This window comes from Neoarius graeffei, chromosome 27 (assembly GCF_027579695.1).
Source record: "Neoarius graeffei isolate fNeoGra1 chromosome 27, fNeoGra1.pri, whole genome shotgun sequence".
Taxonomy (NCBI): domain Eukaryota; kingdom Metazoa; phylum Chordata; class Actinopteri; order Siluriformes; family Ariidae; genus Neoarius; species Neoarius graeffei.
In genome coordinates, this window is record NC_083595.1 from 34,042,841 (window position 1) to 34,070,126 (window position 27,286).

General features: G+C 39.7%; 1 protein-coding gene across 1 annotated transcript in view; it reads right to left on the reverse strand.

Annotated features, from left to right (window-relative positions):
• b4galnt4b (beta-1,4-N-acetyl-galactosaminyl transferase 4b) overlaps positions 1-27,286 on the reverse strand; it is a 278,770-nt gene that overhangs the window by 123,128 nt on the left and 128,356 nt on the right. Inside the window, exon 3 of the mRNA XM_060912043.1 lies at positions 12,647-12,745. Within this exon, the coding sequence (XP_060768026.1) occupies positions 12,647-12,745 (99 nt within the window). The remainder of the gene's footprint in view (positions 1-12,646; positions 12,746-27,286) is intronic.

Below are 27,286 nucleotides of genomic sequence, written 5' to 3' on the forward strand. Positions count from 1 at the left end.
CCACCATCATTTGTAAATGGAAGAAGTTTGGAACCACCAAGAATCTTCCTAGACCTGGCCGCCCGGCCAAACTGAGTGATTGGGGAAGGTGGGCCTTGGTCAGGGAGGTGAGCAGGAACCCGAGGGTCACTCTGACAGAGCTCCAGCATATCCTTGTGGAGATTGGAGAACTTTTCAGAAGATCAACCATCCAGGCATCACTCCACAAATCAGGCCTTTATGGTAGGATGGCCAGATGGAAGCCACTCCTTAATAAAAGGCACATGACAACCCGCTTGGAGTTTGCCAAAGGGCACCTAGAGGACTCTCAAACCATGAGAAACAAGATTCTCTGGTCTGATGAAACCAAAATTGAACTTTTTGGCCTGAATACCAAGCGTCACATCTGGAGGAAACCAGGCACTGCTCATCACCTGGCTAATGCCATCCCTACAGTGAAGCATGGCGGTGGCAGCATCATGATGTGGGGATGTTTTTCGGCAGTGGGAACGGGTTGACTAGTCCTGATAGAGGGAAAGATGAAAGATCTTTCCTTGACACAATCCTAAGTACACTGAGATCCTTGAAGAAAACCTACTCCAGAGCGCTCTGGATCTCAGACTGGGATGAAGGTTTACCTTCCAACATGACAACTACCCGAAGCACACAGCCAAGAGAACAAAGGAGTGGCTTTGGAGAAAGTCTGTGAATGTCCTTGAGTGGCCCAGCCAGAGCCCAGGCCTGAATCCAATTGAACATCTGTGGAAGGAGCTGAAAATGGCTGTATACCGATGCTCCCCATACATCCTGACGGAGCTTGCAAGGATATGCCAAGAGGAATGGGCAAAAATGTCCAGAAACAAGTGTGCCAAGCTTGTAGCTTCTTTCCCAAGACGCCTTGAAGCTGTAATTGCTGCCAAACATGCATCAACCAAGTATTTTAGGCTAAGGGTGTGTACAGATATGTAACACCTAAATAACCTATTTTTGTCAGTAAAATAAAATTGCATATTTTCTAAAAAACATTATGGGCTATTTTGTGTAGAATTTCATGACAAAAAATGAACTCAATCTATTGTAGAATAAGTTTGTAACGTAATAAAACGTAGAGAAGGTGAAAGGGGTGTGCAGACTTTCCGGCTTGACTGTATTTATCACAAAAATACATGCATATATTTATTATTGTGAAAACCCACCAGCCGACTGATTCAGCACGTTTTAATCGTGCGACAGTAATGACGTAAATAATGGTGCGGCGGAGTAGTGTCCAAAAGTGTTTTTTTTTTTATTTTATCAATGAGCTCATTATATAGTCCTCTATATAGTAATTTCCTATATAGTGAGTAGGGAGTAGTGAATGAGTGAGCGGTTTCGGACACAGGGATAGACTTTATTCTTTTTAAACTGTTCACCTTGAAGGAAGGCACCTTGAGGAAAGGCTCATTATCTCATCCTTCAACTCTTCGCTGAAAACATCCCTCTTCTTTCAACCATCTTTTATTTAGGGATTTTCTCTGGACTTGAATTGTGTAATTGTTGAATTGTGTAAGCAAACTCTGGTACTTCTATAATTATGTTACTCTGTAGCATGCCCTTGAAAAAGCAACAGCTTCCCATTACCCTGTATCCTGTAGATAGCATCCTCAGATATAGCACCTCTTTTCCCCTTGCTCTCTAGCAACCATGTTACTCCATGGCAATTATCTGTTTTGAAGACATTGTTATGCCAGATAATCACACATTTAGAACTGGCAGGACACTGGGATTCTGCTAATTAATAGGGGGAGTAATGAGGCAGCGAGTGGCAGAACACTCTGCTCTTCATTAGTGGCTGAAAAGAGCTTGGCAGTCGTGTTGCTGCTTTGGCTTTGACTTGGTGTGATGAGCTCGAGCATTTTCTGGTGATTATTCAGAAAGGTCAATGACACATTCAACTTCGATTTATCCAAAAGGATTGCACTAAATAATGTTATAACACTAAGAACACAGGAAGACTGACCTGGCTTGTTAGTTTTATAGTCTGCTGCGAGGTTGAGTACTGAAGGTTCTTATGTTTGCAGGCGACTAACACGTCTATATTTGGAGAGAAATCATACCGCGCTGCAGAAGGACTGGCGCATCATCGCTCTCCCTCCTGTCCTCCTGGCCACCTGTTCATGTAATTTTAGCATAATTCTTAATCGGATGGGAAAAGTGTGGGAGGATGTTTCCTCAGAGAAATCACACATTATTCTGGTGGGGGCAGATAGATGGAGAACGGGGTTGGACATATCTTAAAGCGTTAGCGTCAAAATGTCTCCACCCTCATTACACTATTCCCTTTATTAGAGTAACAATATTATACAATCAATCATTAATGTATGCAAGAGGACTTGAGATTTCAGTAAACTGTATTATAGACTACACAGCACAGGGGAACCACCAGGGCCTTCTAGGCCTTCAGAGAGGCCCAAACATATCAGCGTTTCAAATGCTACGTATATTTAATTTCTTCCATTCTTTAATTTCTTTCATAATTTCATTATAATTATTCGCTTCTAATCTGGCCTCATTTTCTATCAAATTTGCTTCAGAAATGAAAGGGTTAATGTCCTGAAAACAATAAAATCGAGTTATCCAATGAGAAATGTTTTGTTTGTTGTCTCTAGGCTGAGAAGGGTTTAGAGCTGGCTCACTCACTGGTTAGGACTTCATTGCCGGGACAGAAGGCCATGGCAGTGTACACTACCGTTCAAAAGTTTGGGGTCACTTTGAAATTTCCTTATTTTTGAAAGAAAAGCACTGTTCTTTTCAATGAAGATCACTTTAAACTAATCAGAAATACACTCTATACATTGCTAATGTGGCAAATGACTATTCTAGATAAATTCTACTAAATGTCTGGTTTTTGGTGCAATATCTCCATAGGTGTATAGAGGCCCATTTCCAGCAACTATCACTCCAGTGTTCTAATGGTACAGTGTGTTTGCTCATTGCCTCAGAAGGCTAATGGATGATTAGAAAACCCTTGTACAATCATGTTAGCACAGCTGAAAACAGTTTAGCTCTTTAGAGAAGCTATAAAACTGACCTTCCTTTGAGCAGATTGAGTTTCTGGAGCATCACATTTGTGGGGTCGATTAAATGCTCAAAATGGCCAGAAAAATGTCTTGACTATATTTTCTATTCAATTTACAACTTATGGTGGTAAATAAAAGTGTGACTTTTCATGGAAAACACAAAATTGTCCGGGTGACCCCAAACTTTTGAACGGTAGTGTATGTTTATGTAGGAAGTGACAGACTTTGATTTAATGTGGGAGGGACAAAAATTGTATCACCCTCGGCCTTCTCGAAGGCCAACGTGAGCTTAACCATGAACCGGCACCATCAGCACAGCAGTGACGTCACCTTCCAGCCGGTGTAGCGTTCATCACTAGTGTTAGCGAATGCTAATAAAGCGGTCAAGCCAGTGCTTTCGAAAGCAGGTAGCACAGACTAACAACCGAGAAACTAAGATTTCAGACTTTTCTTCCACACACATGTAGCAATGTCATCATTTCATATGCATAAAGTTTTGGGTTTTTTGTGAACTTCCCCAAATCCCTGTATTGTAAAATATGCTAATGTGTTATGTTCCCTTAATGGTTCCACTATTGTTTCTGATGGGGCATTAATTAGTGTAACACACCTGTGGACATTATCGTGCTTGGGATGTTTGGAAAAGGGTAAGCTGGCCATGTGAATCCTGCATGGACAATATTCATAAATACAGTATATTTTTTTATTTTTCCCAAGATATGAATTTTTGATGTAAGAATGTTTTGACACACATCAGCTGTTTGTATCGGATCAAATATGTAAACTGGCGTCATAAAATTCCGTGTGAAAAGTCGAGTGTTTATCCAAGTAGCCTTTTGGGTGGGTGGTAACTGGTGTATTATGTTGTCGGGATGCTAGAATGCTTTCCCCGTCTCTGTGTGTTGATCGCCCTGTCATTCATTGTTTTCTAGAATAAATGCTGACAGATGAACTCTTTGCCTCCTCTATATCATCTTTTAGCCACACAAAGACTTTCAGTTATTATTAGAGTAACTGACTGGTTATAGTTGGTTACACACACTCACTACAGTATTTTTCACTCAGACTTAAGTATTCATTTCCCGATGTAATTTACTTAGTTACTTTAAAATCAACATCGACAACTACACACAACGGAACGACCTGGCAGGCTGCCACTAATCCCTTGCAAAATCCTTTGCCCTGTTGCTTTTTTGGTGTCTGGCTAAGTTTTGGCTGAGCTCAAGTCCCAGCTCTAATAGTAACGGTTCAACACTGTTCCACAGTACTCATCATATCAGCTATATCAGCAATTTCCATACTTTTTTATTCCTTTGTGAGAAGGCAGGTTGAGCATCACCAATGGGGGCAAAATAAATTTTTAGTAGTTAACTAGTAATCTTTAAAAAAAAAAGTTAACTACAGCGGCGGCTACGATTATCGACACCTTAACAATCTTGTGGCCATTGCAAAAGTAGAAAAGACTTTCAATACATAAATTGTGCATGAATAATTCCTCAAACTTCCTCTGAAAAAATGAGTTGATTCCCAATTATTTAGCATATCAGATCACATGACACCGTTCCACAATTATCAACACCTTTGTCCACAGTTGTCAACACCTTTGTTCACAGTTATCGACACCGTTCCACAGTTATCGACACCTTTGTCCACAATTATCGACACCTTTATTCACAGTTATTGACACGTTCCACAATTATCGACAACTTTGTCCACAGTTGTCGACACCTTTGTTCACAGTTATCGACACCATTCCACAATTATCGACACCTTTGTTCACAGTTATTGACACCGTTCCACAGTTATCGACACCTTTACCCACAGTTGTCAACACTGTTCTGCAATTATCGACACCTTTGTCCACAGTTAGACACCTTTGTCCACAGTTGTCGACACTGTTCCACAATTATTGACACCTTTGTCCACAGCTGTCGACACCATTCCACAATTATTGACACCTTTGTCCACAGTTAGACACCTTTGTCCACAGTTATTGGCACCTTTGTCTACAGTTGTCGACACCTTTGTCTACAGTTGTCAACACCTTTGTTCACAGTTGTCGACACCTTTGTCCACAGTTGTTCAACACCGTTCCACAATTATCAACACCTTTGTCCACAGTTGTCGACACTTTTGTCCACAGTTGTCGACACCGTTCCACAATTATCAACACCTTTGTCCACAGTTAGACACCTTTGTGCACAGTTGTCAACACCTTTGTCCACAGTTGTTCGACACCGTATCACAATTATCAGCACGTTTGTCCACAGTTATCGACACTGTTCCACAATTATTGACACTTTTGTCCATAGTTATTGACACCGTTCCACAATTATTGACATCCAGATAATTATTTATAAAAAAAATAATCGGCATGTGGTATTAAGTTAACAAAACAGTTTTTATTGAAAATTTGTTTTACATAGACTTGTATTTAGTACAACATATCTTTTATATAAATACAGTGGTGCTTGAAAGTTTGTGAACCCTTTAGAATGTTCTATATTTCTGCATAAATATGACCTAAAACATCATCACATTTTCACACAAGTCCTAAAAGTAGATAAAGAGAACCCAGTTAAACAAATGAGACAAAAATATTATACTGGGTCATTTATTTATTGAGGAAAATGATCCAATATTATATATCTGTGAATGGCAAAAGTATGTGAACCTTTGCTTTCAGTATCTGGTGTGACCCCCTTGTGCAGCAATAACTGCAACTAAACGTTTCCAGTAACTGTTGATCAGTCCTGCACACCGGCTTGGAGGAATTTTAGCCCATTCCTCCGTACAGAACAGGTTCAACTCTGGGATGTTGGTGGGTTTCCTCACATGAACTGCTCACTTCAGGTCCTTCCACAACATTTCGATTGGATTAAGGTCAGGACTTTGACTTGGCCATTCCAAAACATTAACTTTATTCTTCTTTAACCATTTTTTGGTAGAACGACTTGTGTGCTTAGGGTCGTTGTCTTGCTGCATGACCCACCTTCTCTTGAGATTCAGTTCATGAACAGATGTCCTGACATTTTCCTTTAGAATTTGCTGGTATATTTCAGAATTCATTGTTCCATCAATGATGGCAAGTCGTCCTGGCCCAGATGCAGCAAAACAGGCCCAAACCATGATACTACCACCACCATGTTTCACAGATGGGATAAGGTTCTTATGCTGGAATGCAGTGTTTTCCTTTCTCCAAACATAAGGCTTCTCATTTAAACCAAAAAAATCTATTTTGGTCTCATCCATCCACAAAACATTTTTCCAATAGCCTTCTGGCTTGTCCACGTGATCTTTAGCAAACTGCAGACGAGCAGCAATGTTCTTTTTGGAGAGCAGTGGCTTTCTCCTTGCAATCCTGCCATGCACACCATTGTTGTTCAGTGTCCTCCTGATAGTGGACTCATGAACATTAACATTAGCCAATGTGAGAGAGGCCTTCAGTTGCTTAGAAGTTACCCTGGGGTCCTTTGTGACCTTGCCGACTATTACACACCTTGCTCTTGGAGTGATCTTTGTTGGTCGACCACTCCTGGGGAGGGTAACAATGGTCTTGAATTTCTTCCTTTTGTACACAATCTGTCTGACTGTGGATTGGTGGAGTCCAAACTCTTTTGAGATGGTTTTGTAACCTTTTCCAGCCTGATGAGCATCAACAACGCTTTTTCTGAGGTCCTCAGAAATCTCCATTGTTCGTGCCGTGATACACTTCCACAAACGTGTGTTGTGAAGATCAGACTTTGATAGATCCCTGTTCTTTAAATAAAACAGGGTGCCCACTCACACCTGATTGTCATCCCATTGATTGAAAACACCTGACTCTAATTTCACCTTCAAATTAACTGCTGATCCTAGAGGTTCACATACTTTTAATACTCACAGATATGTAATATTGGATCATTTTCCTCAATAAATAAATGACCAAGTATAATATTTTTTGTCTCATTTGTTTAACTGGGTTCTCTTTATCTACTTTTAGGACTTGTGTGAAAATCTGATGATGTTTTAGATCATATTTATACAGAAACATAGAAAATTCTAAAGGGTTCACAAACTTTCAAGCACCACTGTATATCGATGTTGGTGCTTATGCAAATCTTAATTCTAGTCTTTGTAAACAAATGAACTGATAATGTTTAACCTGTCAGAAAATCTTTTTGTTCCACTTTCTAAGTATTTTCGTAGATCACATTTTTTTAATCATTCATTGTTGTTTGTATTAATTTCTAGTTTTGTAGTTTACCAATAAATGTTAACAGGCAACTGACATTGTAACCACATTTGACCTTAACCCAGGTCAAAAGTCGCATGTCATTCCTCGAACCAAAATATAAACTGTCTACTGATATTGTAATATGTGATAGATATTTACAACAAACTGCAAAAATATATATTTTTCTGAATGGAATATCTGAATATTTCAAGCATGTAATTTTTTATATTTAATTCTGGTCTAATTCTATTTCTTTCAATCAGATTCCAAATACTCTATAAACATCTCTTATGAATCAGAAATAAAATTATTATAAATTACAGCACTTTTATTTTTTTAAAGTACTTCATCTACTTCAACAATGTTACACAAAGATCGATCCATAACAGTTGTAAATGTCCCTTAATTCCACAGGGTGTCGATAATGGTGGACACCGGTGGAAGTGATCACTATTATTGACACCTCATGTGATTTCTCAAACGCACGTTTAGATACAAAATGGCGACTGTCAAATGAAAGAGTAAGAAACAAAGTAGGTTTTGACAAGGAGATCATGAAATATCGGTGAATTTGATCAGTAAAAACATGTCCATGATCTTTCCACCATGCTTACCTGCGATGATAACGTCCAGGTTTTCCTCAAATTGCTGATCTTGATAAAAAAATTCCATCTCTGGTAACGATCTGTGTTATCAGACAACAAAATCAAAGGGCGAGGCGGGTCTTCTGGTTGATTAATTTACCAATAATAACTGCTGTAACTGAAACTCACCTTTGTAAAACGTTTTTTTATTGGTAAATCTGAAAAGGTGTCGATAATTATGGACTGTCGATAATTGTAGCCGCTGCTCTAGTCATCTTTTCAATGGTTAAACCAAACAGAGATTCAGTAGATTGCTGTATTTTTGGCTATTTTTGATAAACAACAGCAAGGAATGTGTCGAAACACACTTCAATTCACAGGCTCCAAATTATATTTTCAGATTCAGTGCTGGGCGGCACGGTGGTGTAGTGGTTAGCGCTGTCGCCTCACAGCAAGAAGGTCCGGGTTTGAGCCCTGTGGCCGGCGAGGGCCTTTCTGTGCGGAGTTTGCATGTTCTCCCCATGTCTGCGTGGGTTTCCTCCGGGTGCTCCGGTTTCCCCCACAGTCCAAAGACATGCAGGTTAGGTTAACTGGTGACTCTAAATTGACCGTAGGTGTGAATGTGAGTGTGAATGGTTGTCAGTGTCTATGTGTCAGCCCTGTGATGACCTGGCGACTTGTCCAGGGTGTACCCCGCCTTTCGCCCGTATGCTGGGATAGGCTCCAGCTTGCCTGCGACCCTGTAGAACAGGATAAAGCGGCTAGAGATAATGAGATGAGCTTCAGTGCTTTGTTACACTACACTGTTAATGACATAAATAAATAAATAAATAAATAAATAAATAAGTGCCCCCTCAAAACCCCCCCAGTACATCTGTGTATGATTTTACACTGTGCTCAGCGTAAATGAGTACACCCCCTTTCAAAAGTCACATTTTAAAACAATATCTCAATGAACACAAACAATTTCCAAAATGTTGACAAGACAAAGTTTAATATAACATCTGTTTAACTTATAACGTGAAAGTAAGGTTAATAATATAAACTTAGATTACACATTTTTCACTTTTACTCAAATTAGGGTGGTGCAAAAATGAGTACAGCCCACAACAAAAACTACTACATCTAGTACTTTGTATGGCCTCCATGATTTTTAATGACAGCACCAAGTCTTCTAGGCATGGAATGAACAAGTTGGCAACATTTTGCAACATCAATCTTTTTCCATTCTGACTGATAAGTAAAGCTTTGCTGATCTTCTTGTAGCCTTCACCTTTGTGATATAAAGAAATTATTTTCTTTGGGGAATTCTGGAGACAAGTTGAGCATCACTCTCCATCCAGCATCCAGTCACTAAAAGAGGTCATTGTTGAAGAATGGAAAAAGATTGATGTTGCAAAATGTCACCAACTTGTTCATTCCATGCCTAGAAGACTTGGTGCTGTCATTAAAAATCATGGAGGCCATACAAAGTACTAGATGGAGTAGTTTTTGTTGTGGGGTGGTATACACCAATTCTTAATAGCAACCTACCGTACAACACTGAATGTGGTCTTGTACACAGCACTGGTCACAATGGGATTCACGAAGCCACCATGAAATGATTTTATTTGCATTTTAATTAGATTTTAAGACAACAAAAATAACTACAGGAAGAATTCCTTTGGAGCAGGAATTCGCACTAGTGACTAGTGAATGCATGGTCTTACCTAATAAGCAACATACCGTAAATGCCTGCTTAGGGCCTCTCAGGGATCCATACCAAATAATCTGAATGTTTTCATGAAAGTTTGAAACATAGTTTTCATAATAAGAATGAAATGCATGTCCCATTTTACACTGCATATTACACCACCCATATTACAACTGTATTAAACTGCATATCAAAATACCAGTATCAGAATCTATAACGCCTAATATTTTGACATACAATTTAGTTGCTATAATAAACTACGCTTTTAGGAAGAAGGTTTGTGAACACACATCGTCTCTCCCACTCATGATGAACTTGTGAACATCTGGTGTAATGCACGCAATTGCACTTCGAAAGCGTTCCTTTAAAGGATATTTCTGCTGTAGCCATGAGAATTATTTCAAATAAGTCTGAAAGAATTTTTTAAAATGTAAAACATTTTTCCAGAAAGTGTTAATTTCGACACCAGACACACAGTACTGTGAAAAAGCTTAGGCACATGTAAAGAAATGCTGGAGACCAAAAATGGCTGAAAAATAATTAAATTAAATGTTTCAACATGAAAAAAAAACTGTGAACAGTAGCAGTAAGCCATAATAAATTAAATAAAGTCAATATTTGGTGTGAGACGACCCTTTGCTTTAAAAAAAGGAAAATAGTAGTCTGAGGTACAGTGAGTGCAGTTTTATGCGGAAATGAGCTGTAGGTTTTACTGAGCATCTTACAGAACCAGCCACAGTTCTTCTGGACACTTTGACTGTCACACTCGCTTTTTCATTTTGCACCAAAACCCAGCAGCCTTCATTCTGCTTTCTTTTTCAATCTGAAAAGTGCTCTCTTATGCTGCTCAGATACAAACTTTTTTTTTCTGTAACATTTAATTTTGTCCTGGAAAACGAACGTTTGGACTTTAAAATGTTTTTGTACTGACTCGATAATGTAGAAGTCATAAAATAGAAATCTGTAACAAAGTTTGTCTCATTCATTATCTCTAGCCGCTTTATCCTGTTCTACAGGGTCGCAGGCAAGCTGGAGCCTATCCCAGCTGACTACGGGCGAAAGGCGGGGTACACCCTGGACAAGTCGCCAGGTCATCACAGGGCTGACACATAGACACAGACAACCATTCACACTCACATTCACACCTATGGTCAATTTAGAGTCACTAGTTAACCTAACCTGCATGTCTTTGGACTGTGGGGGAAACCGGAGCACCCGGAGGAAACCCATGCAGACATGGGGAGAACATGCAAACTCCACACAGAAAGGCCCTTGCCAGCCACGGGGCTCGAACCCGGACCTTCTTGCTGTGAGGCAACAGCGCTAACCACTACACCACCGTGCCGCCCTAACAAAGTTTGTATGGAAAAAACAAAACAAAACACAATAGGGTACCAAAGACTTTTGCACAGTACTGTATATACATACACACACACCGGCTACTTTATTAGGAACACCCATCCACCTGCTGTTTTATGCAGTTATCTAATCAGCCGATCCCTTAACAGCAGCACAATACATAAAATCATGCTGATACAAATCAAGAGCTTCAGTTAATGCTCACTTCAAACATCAGAATGGGAAAAATTGTGATCTCAAAGTGTGACTTTCACTGTGGCGTGGGTGTTGGTGCCAGATGTTTTCACACACAACAGTCTCTAGAGTTTACACAGGATGGTATGAAACACACAAAAAAACATTGAGTGAGCGACAGTTCTGTGGGTGGAAACAAACCCCTTGTTGATAAGAGAGGCTAGAGGAAAATGGACAGATTGGTTCGAGCTGCCAGGAAGGATATAGCAACTCATAGCAACTCTTTACAACCGTGGTGAGCAGAAAAGCATCTCAGCATGCAACAGCAGAAGACCACACTGGGTTCCACTCCTGCAGCCAAGAACAGGAATCTTAGGATCAAGAACAGGTTCCTATTAAAGTGGCCAGACAGTGTGTGTGTTCATGTCTCGTCAATTCTCCTCTTTATTTTCTCTAAACTTTCTTGTGGAGTCTGAATATCCACACTGAAAATCTGGGATTTTTTTTTTTTGGTTTTTAATTGGAAATAAACAGAAAATGTTTGAATATTGAACTTTTAAAGCAAATAAAGTAAACATTCAATATTTTAAGTATTAAATATTCAAAATGCTGCACTATTTCTAGGCCCCTAATTTAATTTTTGTGCTTTAACTTTGCACAAAACATCAGCTTTTCCTCAGGCCTTATCTCTCATGTGTTCAGACGACACTCTGAAGGATTTGATCTAAAATGGATCATAAGGTTTTGTGGAGTCCATGCCAGCTCCAGCACACACGGTCATTAAAGCGAAAAGGAGACCAAACACTAAAATACTCCGAAATTCATGTAAATATTTCAAAGATTCTGCTTGTACTTTTCATACAAATTACTGTCAATTCTATCATTTGTAACGATATCTATTGTATTAAATTAGAAACGAATGTAATTAGGAGCACTTTCATTTGTGTTCCCAGACTTTGGACCACAATGTATATACAATATATTTCCAATATGGGATCCAATACATACTTAAAGAAGGAAAACTGCTCAAAATGATACTGCATTAAAAAATGGTAATGTGCAATTTGTATGTAGTTAATAATTACCTGGACAATTTTATTTATTTTTAGTTACTAACAGGAGCAATAGAGTGTTGATACCGATTACCTGATGCTGTGATGTTGCTAATGAGTGAATGTGAGTTCCTGAAGTAGCGCGTGCTCTTTACCTTAAATAGACTAAACTCATTATCTTGTGTCAGTAAAGTCTGCCACATAAACACTATCACAATATCACACTCTCAGTTAGTTACTATATAGGTCATATTATGTTCATCAGGCATCCTGTTCTTGTAAGTGTAATGCTTCTGGGACACTATGGTATTAGAAATAACAACAAAATAATGTCCTACGTAGTGAATAGTGTCTGTTTTCAGATGGAGCTAGCAAGAGAGAGAGAGAGAGAGAGAGAGAGAGACTGACTAGGGAAAACAAAATCTCCTCATGCTGCCACCATTGTGTACACTTCACCCTTGCCGCACAGCCTCTGGAGAATAAACATTACAGCTTGTAAAAGAAATGAAGGCAACCAAATGAGGCTTTACCTCTGGTTTCCATGGCAACTTGAGGAGCTTCTGGCTGAGAAGTTTTTGGATATCTGGCTTGCCATATCTTTCCTGTTCAGATTCACTGAGCTCATCACCCTGGAACAGAAAAAAAAACAAGTCCTCATAACTCCATGTACACACATCGGCAATGATAAGCACAGAGACAGAGAGATTTGAGAGAGTGAGAGAGAGAATGTGTGTGTGTGTGAGAGAGAGAGACAAAGAAACAGAGAGTGAGAGAGACAGTGTGTGTGTGTGTGTGTGTGTGTGTGTGTGTGTGAGAGAGAGAGAGATTTGAGAGAGAGAGAGAGAGAGAGAGAGAGTGTGTGTGTGTGTGTGTGTGTGTGTGTGTGTGTGTGTGTGTGTGTGTGTGTGTGTGTGAGAAAGAGACAAAGAAACAGAGTGAGAGAGAGAGAGACAGTGTGTGTGTGTGTGTGTGTGTGTGTGTGTGTGTGTGTGTGTGTGTGTGTGTGAGAGAGATAAAGAGAGACAGAGAGAGTGAGACTGTGTGTGAGAGAGAGAGACAGAGAGAGAGACTTGAGAGAGTGAGTGAGAGAGACTTGAGAGAGTGAGAGAGCATCAGAGAGAGAGAGAGAGACTTGAGAGAGAGAGAGAGTGTGAGAGAGAGAGGGAGAGTGTGTATGTGAGAGAGAGAGGGTGTGTGTGTGTGAGAGAGATAAAGAGAGACAGAGAGAGTGAGACTGTGTGTGTGTGTGTGTGTGTGTGTGTGTGTGTGTGTGTGTGTGTGTGTGTGTGAGAGAGTGTGAGAGAGAGAGACAGACTTGAGAGAGTGAGTGAGTGAGTGAGTGAGTGAGAGAGACTTGAGAGAGTGAGAGAGCATCAGAGAGAGAGAGACTTGAGAGAGAGTGTGTGTGTGTGTGTGTGTGAGAGAGAGAGAGAGATAAAGAGAGACAGAGAGAGTGAGACTGTGTGTGTGTGTGTGTGTGTGTGTGTGTGAGAGTGTGAGAGAGAGAGACAGACTTGAGAGAGTGAGTGAGTGAGTGAGTGAGAGAGACTTGAGAGAGTGAGAGAGCATCAGAGAGAGAGACTTGAGAGAGAGAGAGAGTGTGTGTGTGTGTGTGTGTGTGTGTGTGTGTGTGTGTGTGTGTGTGTGAGAGAGAGAGAGAGAGGGGCTTTACACCTTTACACCTGTTCCGCATCAGGATTCAGCTGAATGATCCCTTTTCTGAAGAGAAAACCTCAGAACCTCAGAAGACTTCATTCTCGGCTGGTGAAATTCAGTTCTTTTGTTGTGTGTTATTAAAAACTCCAGCAGTTCAGAAGATATTGTGAAAGGGTTGGTTTTTATTTTATTTTAATTTAATTTATTTATTTGCTTATTTATTTATTTAAAAAAAAAGATTTTGGGCCACTTCAAATGAGTGAAAAAACTATTCACTTTTCATTCATGGTCTTTTTCTTCTTTTTTTTTTTTTAAATATCAAGCTGATTAGATCTTTCCACAGTTCTGGTTCTTTGAATTTCTTGCACACAAAGCAAATTTAAAACACTTCACCCAAAGCTTCAGAGAATAAACTCATATAAATTCTAGTCTCAGAAAAGAACATTTACTGTTTGCTGATGTGTGTGCAGTAGAAACAATTGAAAACATGGTTACATTTGAAAGGATTTAAAGCAGTATGGGTGATAATGGCAAATGCAAACATGGTTACACACTTCACAAGGGCTAGAGTTAGGGGTAACAGCCATATCCTTACTGACAGCTACGCTGTATGAAATTGAACAAAATCATAAACACACTGCCCCGTTTGTCCAAGTTCATATGAAATTTCAGAGACCGGGTTTGAAAATAAAAGCTATACGTGTAAGTATGTGTCGAGAAACAGTGCACACCCTGAGGATAATACAAATATTACTATAAAATTCAAAATCACTGTTTAATCAGATTGCTAATTCAAATTTGACTTCCTTAAAGTAAGTAAAGACAAAAGGAGACAAAAGGAGTTTAAAATTCAGTTTAATAATAAACATTTACGGTAGGTCAGAGCTGCGCCACAGCAGGTAGCACTGCTGCCTCACAGCTCCATTATTCCAGGTCGATCCTCGGCTCATGTTACTGAATTTCGAAGAAGGAGAAGAAGCCTTCATTTGTCACATGTACACAAGCACAGCAAAATTCCTTCTCTGCTTTGTGAACACACAAGTGAGCAATGAGCACACACACATACCCAGAGCAGTGGGCAGCGATGCTACAGTACCCGGGGAGCAGTTGGGGGTTCAGTGCCTTGCTCAAGGGCACTTCAGCCATGATACAGAGGGAGGGGAAAGTGCTGTTCATTCACTCAACTTACCTCACATTTTTCCTGCCAGTCCTGGGCACTGAACCAGCGACCCTTTGGGCCCAAGGCTGCTTCTCAAACATTAAGGCCATAACTGCCCCTAATCAGATAAATCTAATTAAAAAAAAGACAATAAATGAGTTTTGTACATACCCCTCTTGACTGTGTGGGTTTCCTCTGGGTTCTCCAGTTTCCTCCCACCTCTCAGAAACATAGCAGGGAGTCTGGCTATGATAAATTGATCCTAGATGTGAGTGAGAGTGTGAATGTGTGTGCACAGAGTGTCTTGTGGGATATTCCAGGGATAGAGCCTCCCGATCTACCGCATGTTTGAGCAGGATAAAGATACCAAAATGAATGAATGAATGAATGAATGAATGAACGAACATTCAATATTTCCTCAGCCATATCAGAAAGATATGCTGATTGAAGTTTTGAACTGACTGAATTTTGGATTCGGGTTTGATGCCATGTACATCACATAAGGCAGCATGATAAGGTTTTAGCTATGTTTTTATTTTAATTTCTTTTCTTCTTGTCAATAAAAGATGATTTGACTCTGACAAAACGAAAGGCTTCATATCAGGAGACAAATGCACACTGGTCATCTTATACAAAAAAAAAAGTGTATTTCTAATAAGCCTGTTTCTCACAGGACAAATCGGCAGAAAACAAAATGCTGTTGTTTACGCAGCACCTCATTGTTCAGTTGTCTCTGAGGCTCAGGAGAGAAGACACTTCAACGGGTGTCTACAGGTTTCTCCTTTCCTATTAACACTAATCCCAGTCAGGCTACGTCTCCTAATCCCTGCAATATCGCTGCCAAACAGTCACCGTGAAGACAGTGGCTCCATGCAGAACACAATGAGAAGCAACATTACAAAATCCCAGCACTGAGTCCTGAGAGGCAATATAAATGATATTTTAGTTAGCTGCGGGTACGTACAATTAGTGAACTTTGTCCTTAAATCCTGGCGCTTTAGAGAGAAAATCTCATTTTACAGACTTACGGTAAAGGAAAGCAATTAAAAACGCTGCTCCTCTGTCTGTCTGTCTGTCTGTAATGGATTGTTCAATTTGCAATCAGTGGTTAAAAAGTAGTACGTAAATCACAAGCACATACATAAACGCCTGGGTAATGCGTGCAATCAAATCAAATCTGCTACACTTCAAAGACTGTGTAAACTCTTAACATCGCTTCGTTTTGGCAAATGAGGGTGACAGGTGGATGATTAGAAAAGACAAACAGTGTACTTGAGAGAACGAGAAGGAAAGCGATAGACTGTGTGTGTGCAGAGAGTGTGGGTGAGAAAGAGGGAAGGATGACAATCATGTAATCTTGATAACTATAATGCTGGAGCCCAGAAGCTGTCTCTGCTAATGACACACAAATGAGGCAGCTGGCACTAAAATGACAAACCACTGAAGATGGAGACGAGCCCAAATTATGATGGCAAAATTCACCACGCTTATAACTCACCTGCCAATAGGGTGGGAGAATTGATAAGTGCTTTAAAAAATATCTGGCAGCTTTGAGCCATATCACGACATAATTCGAGCCAAGATTAGACCTAAATCATAGCCTATAATATTTCTCCAACCATCCGCATCCCTTCTCTGGAATTTCTGTCATTTTTTTCCCAGACTATTTCGAACACAAACCTCTCAAACATCTCTAATGATGTCAACAAACACCATTCATAGCGCATAAAATTCTTAAGCCGTGACAACAACTTTCTCCTTCTGAGCTCTGTAAAATAATGAGGTCGTGCCCAAAAGACCTTCTCTATTCCAATTAAGCCATGTGCCATGACCCCTGTCTTACTGCCGATGCCAGAAGCTTCAGAACCTCAGCTAAAGGTGTCTAAATGATTGGCCTCAGTGCTGCTCGGCCTGCGTGCTGCTATTCATTGCTGTCTGAGTGTGTGATGTTATTGACCCCGGTGCTAGGCGGAGTGCAAGACTCATAAATAAATGAGCTCTGGATTCCCTCTGCCTCCATCAGCCCGTTGACAATCCAGGAACCGCTGGAGACACGCTGCCAGGAATATGGGCAAGGTTAATGAATTCCACCTTGTTAGATTAGCAGGGCAGGGAGCAGACGGGAGCAGGACGAGTGGCACAGGGCGAGAGGTCGAATAATGGTTGGAGATAAAGTATAATAAAGCAAGTCGGAGTCAGCAGTCATGACTGGATGTCTCTTTCTGGAAGCAGTAAACAGAAGCAGACCAGACTCAGTGTTGTAACATCTTTTGATGTTTCTTATTATTATGGAAAGTCAAAATAGGGGCTTGGATCAGGCAGAGGACAAATCTGTTCAAACTTTCAGCAGAAAAACAATTTACCTTAGAATAATTTTCTCTAAGGCATGACTTCCATGAGAAGCTGAACCCTTTCTGATTTGAATTGCATATTTTCAGTGCAAGTGGAAAGATTTAAGCTGCATTACTTATTACTGTTCAAGTAACCAAATCCTTCAAAAGTACCTTTCCAGTTGGGCAGGGGTTTTGGCAAAAATGTGAACCACACTCCTTCTGGCGAGCCGGTGAGGTGAGGTGAGATGGTAGTTATTTTTAATAAGCCGCAGCCACAAATTAATACATCGTGTCCATGAATTAATATATACTGAAGCCATAAACTAAATAGCTCATGGCCACTAATTGTATAAACAGAGCCCAGAACTTAATATCTTGTGGGAATGTCATACATAATACATAGTTTCCAGTTCATTATTTTGCAGGAATGGGTGAAAAAAATTTGCATAAGGTGACACGGGCTAATAGTATATAAATGTTTTATTCTATCCACATTCACTGGATATGAATAATTGTGTGCTCTGATTGGCTACTCTACTACTAGGATATCAGCTCATATATCATGAGTAGAGAAAAACAAAATGGCGGAGCGTGTTGCTGAACCAATCGAGGAAGAAATAAAAACTCTATTATAGCATTTTTCACAAATTGCTACTGTTATTTCGCCGGTTTGTTTACATAAAGTTTTTATTTATCGCTCTGTTTCTCAAAATCCAGTGAATGTGGATAAAATAAAACAGTTATTCTATTCAATTTCATATGGCTTATAGCCGACTCAGTGCTACGCGCCTGATCAGCTATCAGCTCATGTACGACTCGATTTCGTGGAATAACCGTTATATAAATGTTATATACATGATTCCAGGATGTATTTAGGCATCATTCTAAGATTTAAGTGTTATATCATGAATTATCTCCCAACTTATGTTGTGGCCACAATGAGATAACTGAATTGACTTTTACCTTGGTTTTGACTAATTGAATTAACTCATTTTAAAATACAATAATTGCTACAAGTATTTTATGAACATAGAATAGACTCTGAGAAATGTAACTACTGGCATTAATATGTTAATTTGTGGTTATAAAGTTTTTATTTTGTCATTATTGTCATTTTAGTTTTTGGCTGTTTGCCAGAATGCACTTGTAAGTGACTTCAGATGTTTTTTTTTTTCAGGGACATCTGAAATATCTGTCTGTTATCTGTGTGCTGAATGAAAGGTTGCACTCATTGTGCTATTTTTCAAATCTTCTGCAGCATTTTATCAGACTGAAGTGAAGGGAATATAAGTCAAGTGTAGGCATAGAGCGTAGGCGTGGTCAAGCGTCAACTGTAGATGGAGAGGAGGCTGGTTGAACCAGCAGGTAATGCCTGATGATCCTTACCTTTGTCTGATTAAGGGCAGTTTATTCATGTGTACTCGGTTCGAGTACATGACCATCAACTGCATCCCACAGTCACCTCTGGAAGTACAATCCCAATTCCAAAAAAGTTGGGACAAAGTACAAATTGTAAATAAAAACAGAATGCAATGATGTGGAAGTTTCAAAATTCCATATTTTATTCAGAATAGACCATAGATGACATATCAAATGTTTAAACTGAGAAAATGTATCATTTAAAGAGAAAAATTAGGTGATTTTAAATTTCATGACAACAACACATCTCAAAAAAGTTGGGACAAGGCCATGTTTCCCACTGTGAGACATCCCCTTTTCTCTTTACAACAGTCTGTAAACGTCTGGGGACTGAGGAGACAAGTTGCTCAAGTTTAGGGATAGGAATGTTAACCCATTCTTGTCTAATGTAGGATTCTAGTTGCTCAACTGTCTTAGGTCTTTTTTGTCGTATCTTCCGTTTTATGATGCGCCAAATGTTTTCTATGGGTGAAAGATCTGGACTGCAGGCTGGCCAGTTCAGTACCCGGACCCTTCTTCTACGCAGCCATGATGCTGTAATTGATGCAGTATGTGGTTTGGCATTGTCATGTTGGAAAATGCAAGGTCTTCCCTGAAAGAGACGTCGTCTGGATGGGAGCATATGTTGCTCTAGAACCTGGATATACCTTTCAGCATTGATGGTGTCTTTCCAGATGTGTAAGCTGCCCATGCCACACGCACTAATGCAACCCCATACCATCAGAGATGCAGGCTTCTGAACTGAGCGCTGATAATAACTTGGGTCGTCCTTCTCCTCTTTAGTCCGAATGACACGGCGTCCCTGATTTCCATAAAGAACTCCAAATTTTAATTAGTCTGACCACAGAACAGTTTTCCACTTTGCCACAGTCCATTTTAAATGAGCCTTGGCCCAGAGAAGACGTCTGCGCTTCTGGATCATGTTTAGATACGGCTTCTTCTTTGAACTATAGAGTTTTAGCTGGCAACGGCGGATGGCACGGTGAATTGTGTTCACAGATAATGTTCTCTGGAAATATTACTGAGCTCATTTTGTGATTTCCAATACAGAAGCATGCCTGTATGTGATGCAGTGCCGTCTAAGGGCCCGAAGATCACGGGCACCCAGTATGGTTTTCCAGCCTTGACCCTTACGCACAGAGATTCTTCCAGATTCTCTAAATCTTTTGATGATCTTATGCACTGTAGATGATGATATGTTCAAACTCTTTGCAATTTTATACTGTCGAACTCCTTTCTGATATTGCTCCACTATTTGTCGGTGCAGAATTAGGGGGATTGGTGATCCTCTTCCCATCTTTACTTCTGAGAGCCGCTGCCACTCCAAGATGCTCTTTTTATACCCAGTCATGTTAATGACCTATTGCCAATTGACCTAATGAGTTGCAATTTGGTCCTCCAGCTGTTCCTTTTTTGTACCTTTAACTTTTCCAGCCTCTTATTGCCCCTGTCCCAACTTTTTTGAGATGTGTTGCTGTCATGAAATTTCAAATGAGCCAATATTTGGCATGAAATTTCAAAATGTCTCACTTTCAACATTTTATATGTTGTCTATGTTCTATTGTGAATACAATATCAGTTTTTGAGATTTGTAAATTATTGCATTCCATTTTAATTTACAATTTGTACTTTGTCCCAACTTTTTTGGAATCGGGGTTGTATAAGGACATCCAATAAACCATGTATCCAACTTTAAATACCTGGGATCCATGATGGCATCTAGTAACAGTGACCTAACCAGGCGAAAGGCACTTGCATGGACTGCTTTCTGGAAACTAGAAAAGATCTGGAGAAGCCCTTCAATGCCCACTGCAACTAAAATCAAACTTTTCGACACCACCTGTGTGACAGTGCTTCTGTATGGATGTGAATCCTGGGTACAACATGGCTTAACAAGAGAAATGCATTTGCCACATCCTGTTATAGAATCATGCTTAACATCAAACGCCTTGACTGTGTGACCAATGCTCAGATCTACAAAATGACAAACACCCAGCCGCTCATCAACAGTGTACAGCAGCGTCAGCTATGCTTCCTTGGACACGCCCTTAGGATGCCAGAAGAAGAGCCATGCAGGAGGTATGTCCTCTATGTTCCAGCCCATGGCAAAAGTCGTCCAGGTTGACAGAGGACAAGCTACAGTGGATATAAAAAGTGTACACACCCCGTTAAAATGATAGGTTTTTCTGATGTAAAAAAAAAAATGAGACCACGATAAATAATTTCAAAACTTTTCTCACCTTTAATGTGACCAATAACCTGTACAATTCAATTGAAAAACAAATCTGTTTGGGTTAAAAACATAAAAAATAAAAAATTTAAAAGAAGCTAGTTGCATAAGTGTGCACACCCTTAAACTAATACTTTGCTGAAGCACCTTTTGATTTAATTACAGCATTCAGTCTTTTGGGGTTGGAGTCTATCAGCCTGCCACATCTAGACTTGATGATATTTGCCCACTCTTCCTTGCAAAAGTGCTCCAAATCTGTCAGATTGCGAGGGCATCTCTTGTGCACAGCCCTCTTCAGGTCACCCCACAGATTTTCAATTGGATTTAAGTCTGGGCTCTGGCTGGGCCGTTCCAAAACTTTTTTGGGGTCATTGTCGTGCTGAAAGATGAAATTCCTCTTCATCTTCAGCTTTCTAGCAGACACCTGAAGGTTTTGGGCCAAAATTGACTGGTATTTAGAACTGTTCATAATTCCCTTCACCTTGACTAAAGCCCCTGTTCCAGCTGAAGAAAAACAACCCCAAAACATGATGCTGCCACCACCATGCTTCACCGTGGGTATGGGGTTCTTTTGGTGAAGTGCAGTGTTGTTTTTGCACCAAACTTTTTGGAATTGTGGCCAAAAAGTTCAACCTTGGTTTCATCAGACCATTACACATTTTCCCACATGCTTTTGGGAGAGTTGATGTATTTTTTTTTTCAAAATTTAGCCGGGCCTGGATGTTTTTCTTTGACCTTACCCCATAGTCCAGACATATGGAGAATACGGGAGATTGTTGTCGCATCTAGTACACAACCAGTACTTGCCAGAAATTCCTGCAGCTCCTTCAGTGTTGCTGTAGGCCTCTTGGCAGCCTCCCTGACCAGTTTTCGTCTTGTCTTTTCATCAATTTTGGAGAGATGTCCAGTTCTTGGTAATGTCACTGTTGTCCTATATTTTCTCCACTTCTTGATGACTTCACTGTGCTCCATGGTATATCTAATGACGTGGAAATTTTTTTTTGCACCCTTCTCCTGACTGATACCTTTCAACAATGAGATCCCTTTGCTGCTTTGTAAGCTCTCTGTGAACTCTGGCTTTCGCTGGAGGATGCAACTGAGTAAATGTCTGAACTTTATTTGGGGTTAATCAGAGTCATTTTAATTGATGGCAGGTGTGAACCCAAAAAGACTGAATGCTGTAATTAAATCAAAAGGTGCTTCAACAAAGTATTAGTTTAAGGGTGTGCACACTTATGCAACCAGCTTATTGTTTTTTTTTTATGTTTTTCCCCCGAACAGATTTGTTTGTTTTTCAATTAAATTGTACAGGTTATAGGTCACATTAAAGGTGGGAAAAGTTTTGAAATTATTTATCATGGTCTCAATTTTTTACATCAGGAAAACCTATCATTTTAACGTGGTGTGTACGCTTTTTATATCCATTGTATCTGAACTACATACAGAAACTGTCAGAGCACACAGACGGCGATTTGAGGCCTGATGCAATTGCTGCGTTGGCTGCAGATCGAAGGCAATGGATGGGACTCATGGCCGCCTGCAAGAAAAATGCAGCCGAAGAATGATGATGATGATGATGATGATGATGATGATGACGATTTATGTGTGTCTTGTTTGTGCTTTCAGGAGAAGCCCGTAACCAGAAAGTGAGACAGAGATGTGTAGTTAAATCGCTGAAAAGCAAAAGTGTGAAAAATAAATGAACGTTAGAGTTGTTGCAAGCCTGTCTCCCCTCTCCTCATTTCCTCTGAACCTTGAAAGTGTTACAGCAACATATGATAATATAAGAAATCATAAACTAAGATGATAGTTGTAAAATAATAATATGGCTACATCCAGAAATGTAATAATTTTCCTCCTCAATCTGGTCACCTGCCAACTTCCACCTAGCAGCCACCTTTCCCCATCACACACCAGCTAGTAACCATGGAGGGTGTGGGCTAACATGTGCTTCCACATACATGAGCTCACAGGAGCCCAGGATTCACGAGTGTCACTGTGATTAATAGACGAGAGAGAGAATTTCTGTTCCCTTTGCTCATAAGTACATCATCGGGATTAGAATTTGCTATCTTAGGATGCCAGGGATGCCACTGATTTCTATACAATATGCTATATCTACTTTATATAAAGTGATGTGTACAGTGGTGCTTGAAAGTTTGTGAACCCTTTAGAATTTTCTATATTTCTGCATAAATAGGAGCTAAAACATCATCAGATTTTCACACAAGTCCTAAAAGTAGATAAAGAGACCCAGTTAAACAAATGTGACAAAAATATTATACTTGGTCATTTATTTATTGAGGAAAATGATCCAATATTACATATCTGTGAGTGGCAAAAGTATGTGAACCTCTAGGATTAGCAGTTAATTTGAAGGTGAAATTAGAGTCAGGTGTTTTCAATCAATGGGATGACAATCAGGTGTGAGTGGGCACCCTGTTTTATTTAAAGAACAGGGATCTATCAAAGTCTGATCTTCACAACACATGTTTGTGGAAGTGTATCATGGCATGAGCAAAGGAGATTTCTGAGGACCTCTGAAAAAGTGTTGTTGATGCTCATCAGGCTGGAAAAGGTTACAAAACCATCTCTAAATAGTTTGGACTCCACCAATCCACAGTCAGACAGATTGTGTACAAATGGAGGAAATTCAAGACCATTGTTACCCTCCCCAGGAGTGGTCGACCAACAAAGATCACTCCAAGAGCAAGGCGTGTAATAGTTGGCGAGGTCACAAAGGACCCCAGGGTAACTTCTAAGCAACTGAAGGCCTCTCTCACATTGACTAATGTTCATGTTCATGAGTACACCATCAGGAGAACACTGAACAACAATGGTGTGCATGGCAGGGTTGCAAGGAGAAAGCCACTGCTCTCCAGAAAGAACATTGCTGCTCGTCTGCAGTTTTCTAAAGATCACATGGACAAGCCAGAAGGCTATTGGAAAAATGTTTTGTGGACAGATGAGACCAAAATAGAACTTTTTGGTTTCAATGAGAAGCGTTATGTTTGGAGAAAGGAAAACACTGCATTCCAGCATAAGAACCTTATCCCATCTGTGAAACATGTGGTGGTAGTATCATGGTTTGGGCCTGTTTTGCTGCATCTGGGCCAGGACGGCTTGCCATCATTGATGGAACAATGAATTCTGAATTATACCAGCGAATTCTAAAGGAAAATGTCAGGACATCTGTCCATGAACTGAATCTCAAGAGAAGGTGGGTCATGCAGCAAGACAATGACCCTAAGAACACAAGTCGTTCTACCAAAGAATGGTTAAAGAAGAAGAAAGTTAATGTTTTGGAATGGCCAACTCAAAGTCCTGACCTTATTCCAATCGAAATGTTGTGGAAGGACCTGAAGCGAGCAGTTCATGTGAGAAAACCCACCAACATCCCAGAGTTGAAGCTGTTCTGTATGGAGGAATGGGCTAAAATTCCTCCAAGCCGGTGTGCAGGACTGATCAACAGTTACCGGAAATGTTTAGTTGCAGTTACTGCTGCACAAGGGGGTCACACCAGATACTGAAAGCAAAGGTTCACATACTTTTGCCTCTCACAGATATGTAATATTGGGTCATTTTCCTCAATAAATAAATGACCAAGTATAATATTTTTGTCTCATTTGTTTAACTGGGTTCTCTTTATCTACTTTTAGGACTTGTGTGAAACTCTGATGATGTTTTAGGTCATATTTATGCAGAAATATAGAAAATTCTAAAGGGTTCACAAACTTTCAAGCACCACTGTATTTTAACACTATAAAAATGTACTAAGGTATAACAGCAGAACAAGTTTAGGATGATCGAGATTGACAACAAGGTACGTACAGTTTTGGTTCGAGGAATGACATGTGACCTTTGACTTGGATTTTCATGTGATTACAATGTCAGTTGCCTGTTGACATCTGTTGGTAAACTACAAAACTAGAAATTAATACAAACAACAACAAATGATTAACAAAATGTGATCTATGAAAATACTTAGAAAGTGGAACAAAAAGATTTTCTGACAGGTTAAACATTATCAGTTCATTTCTTTACAAGCATTAGGATCACTTGCTCATTTGCGTAAGCACAGACATCGATATATTTCTATAAAAAAATATTTTGTACTCAGTATAAGTCTGTATAAAACAAATTTTAAATAAAAACTATGTTTTGTTAACTCAATACCACATACCAATTATTATTATTATTTTTAAATAAATAATCATCTGGATGTTGATAATTGTGGAACGGTGTCGATAATTGTAGACAAAAGTGTTGATAATTGTGGAATGGTGTCACATGATCTGATACGCTAAGTAATCGGGAATCAACTCTTTTTTTTTCAGTGGAAGTTTGAGTAATTATTCATGTACAATTTACATATTGAAAGTCTTTTCTACTTTTGCAATGGCCAAAAGATTGTTAAGGTGTTGATAATCGTAGCTGCCGCTCTAATAATAATAGCTTCCAACGATTGTATTTTTTTTACAATAATATTCAGCCCCTTTCTGAATCTGTTTCCTTTTGTACTGTGCATTTCCTGTTTGTTTTAATAACAGTATAACAAATGGATTTACGAAGGATAATTGAGGTCTCGGTAGGATAAACACAGAAGCTCACCGAAGCTTAACCCGCAGATTTTGGATATTTAATGTAATTGCTTTTCGTTTAATAGCCTAGAGTTCTCCCCCAGAAGTCTCCATAACTCATCATTACATCTTAGTGCTTTCAGCTGGAAAACTGTTACACTGCAGGGGATGCAAATGGAAAGCTTGCTTGAATATCAAATTGATATTCAGATTATTTATAGTACACCATATTACTGAAGGATTTCTCGGGGAAAATCTATAACATAAAATGTGACGTTTAAAGGATAGAAACAGTTCAGGCAAATATTTGGACAAACCACTTGGACAGTAAAAGCTTTTGTACTGCAAGGGTGTCTCATATAAAATATGAAAACTCGGACAGTTTTTAGATGAAGTCAAATGAATCAAAAAAGAAAAAAATAATAAATGTTCTTATGTTGTACTTATTCTTTATTATACTGCAAAAAAAAATCGAAATATGATGAGACAGCTAGAGAAAATTTACTGTGAAGCAACTCTATGCTTCATAAATGAACGATCTATAAATAAATCCAGAATGGATGCTTAGTTTGCAGATTTCTGGTCGATGGGGAATCCTTTCTCCGTTCAGCATTAATGTTATTCTTCATTCTCTTTTAATGGCCCTCTCCTCCCCCGCACATCCAGTATATAGGCTCAGTGAAACTGGACGCATGGAGTCTATGCCTACTCTAGACTCAGATTCCTGTTCTTAGCTGCCAAGTGTGGAATCTGATGTGCTCTTCTGCTGCTGTAGCCCATCTGCCTCCTTAAGATTCAATGTGTTCTGCTTTCTGAGATACTTTTCTGCTCACCATGGTTGTAAAGAGTGGTGATTTGGGTTTACCAGAGGAGAACCGTCAGGGCCTTCTAGGCGTTCAGAGAAGGCCCAAACATCTCATCTCATCTCATTATCTCTAGCCGCTTTATCCTTCTACAGGGTCGCAGGCAAGCTGGAGCCTATCCCAGCTGACTACGGGCGAAAGGCGGGGTACACCCTGGACAAGTCGCCAGGAGGCCCAAACATACAGTATTTAATTTATTTCATTCTTATTTGCTTTCATTCTTTCATAATTTCATGATATTCTCTTCTCATTTTAATTTGGCCTCATTTTCTACCAAATTTGCTTCAGAAATGAAAGGGTTACTGCCCTGAAAACATTAAAACTGAGTTATCCAATGAGATTTTTTTGTTTGTTGTCTCTAGGCTGAAAAGAGTTTAGAGCTGGCTCACTCACTGGTTAGGACTTCATTGCCGGGACAGAAAGCCATGGCAGTGTATGTTTATGTACAAAATTACAGGTGGATTAACCAATCAGATTTTGATTTATAGTGGGAGGGACCAAAAATGTATCACACTCGGCCTTCTTGAAGGCCAATGCGAGCTTAAAGGTAGACTGCCTTTCAGATTTTTTTTTAATTTAGGCCATAAAAAGAATTTTCCCTGACACCCAATTTTTTTTTTTAGTGGACCGAAAGCTACTGAATTCGAATCACAGACTTCAAATTTCATTACTATTTTTTCCTAAAAGAACAATTAATGAATTTAGAGCCCCCTTGGCCCTAAATTCTCTGCCATTTTTTTCTTGTCTCACCGTGACCTAAACCAAGATACTACGTCATGCATGATTGGGGGGTGGGGAGTGTGTGTGTGTGGGGGGAGTTTCCCCATTCGCAATGCATTGTGGGATACAAATTTGAAACCTGAGAGAACAATGGAGCACGTGAGTGTGCACGAAACACGGAAGACGGAAGATCGACTACAGTAACGGAAA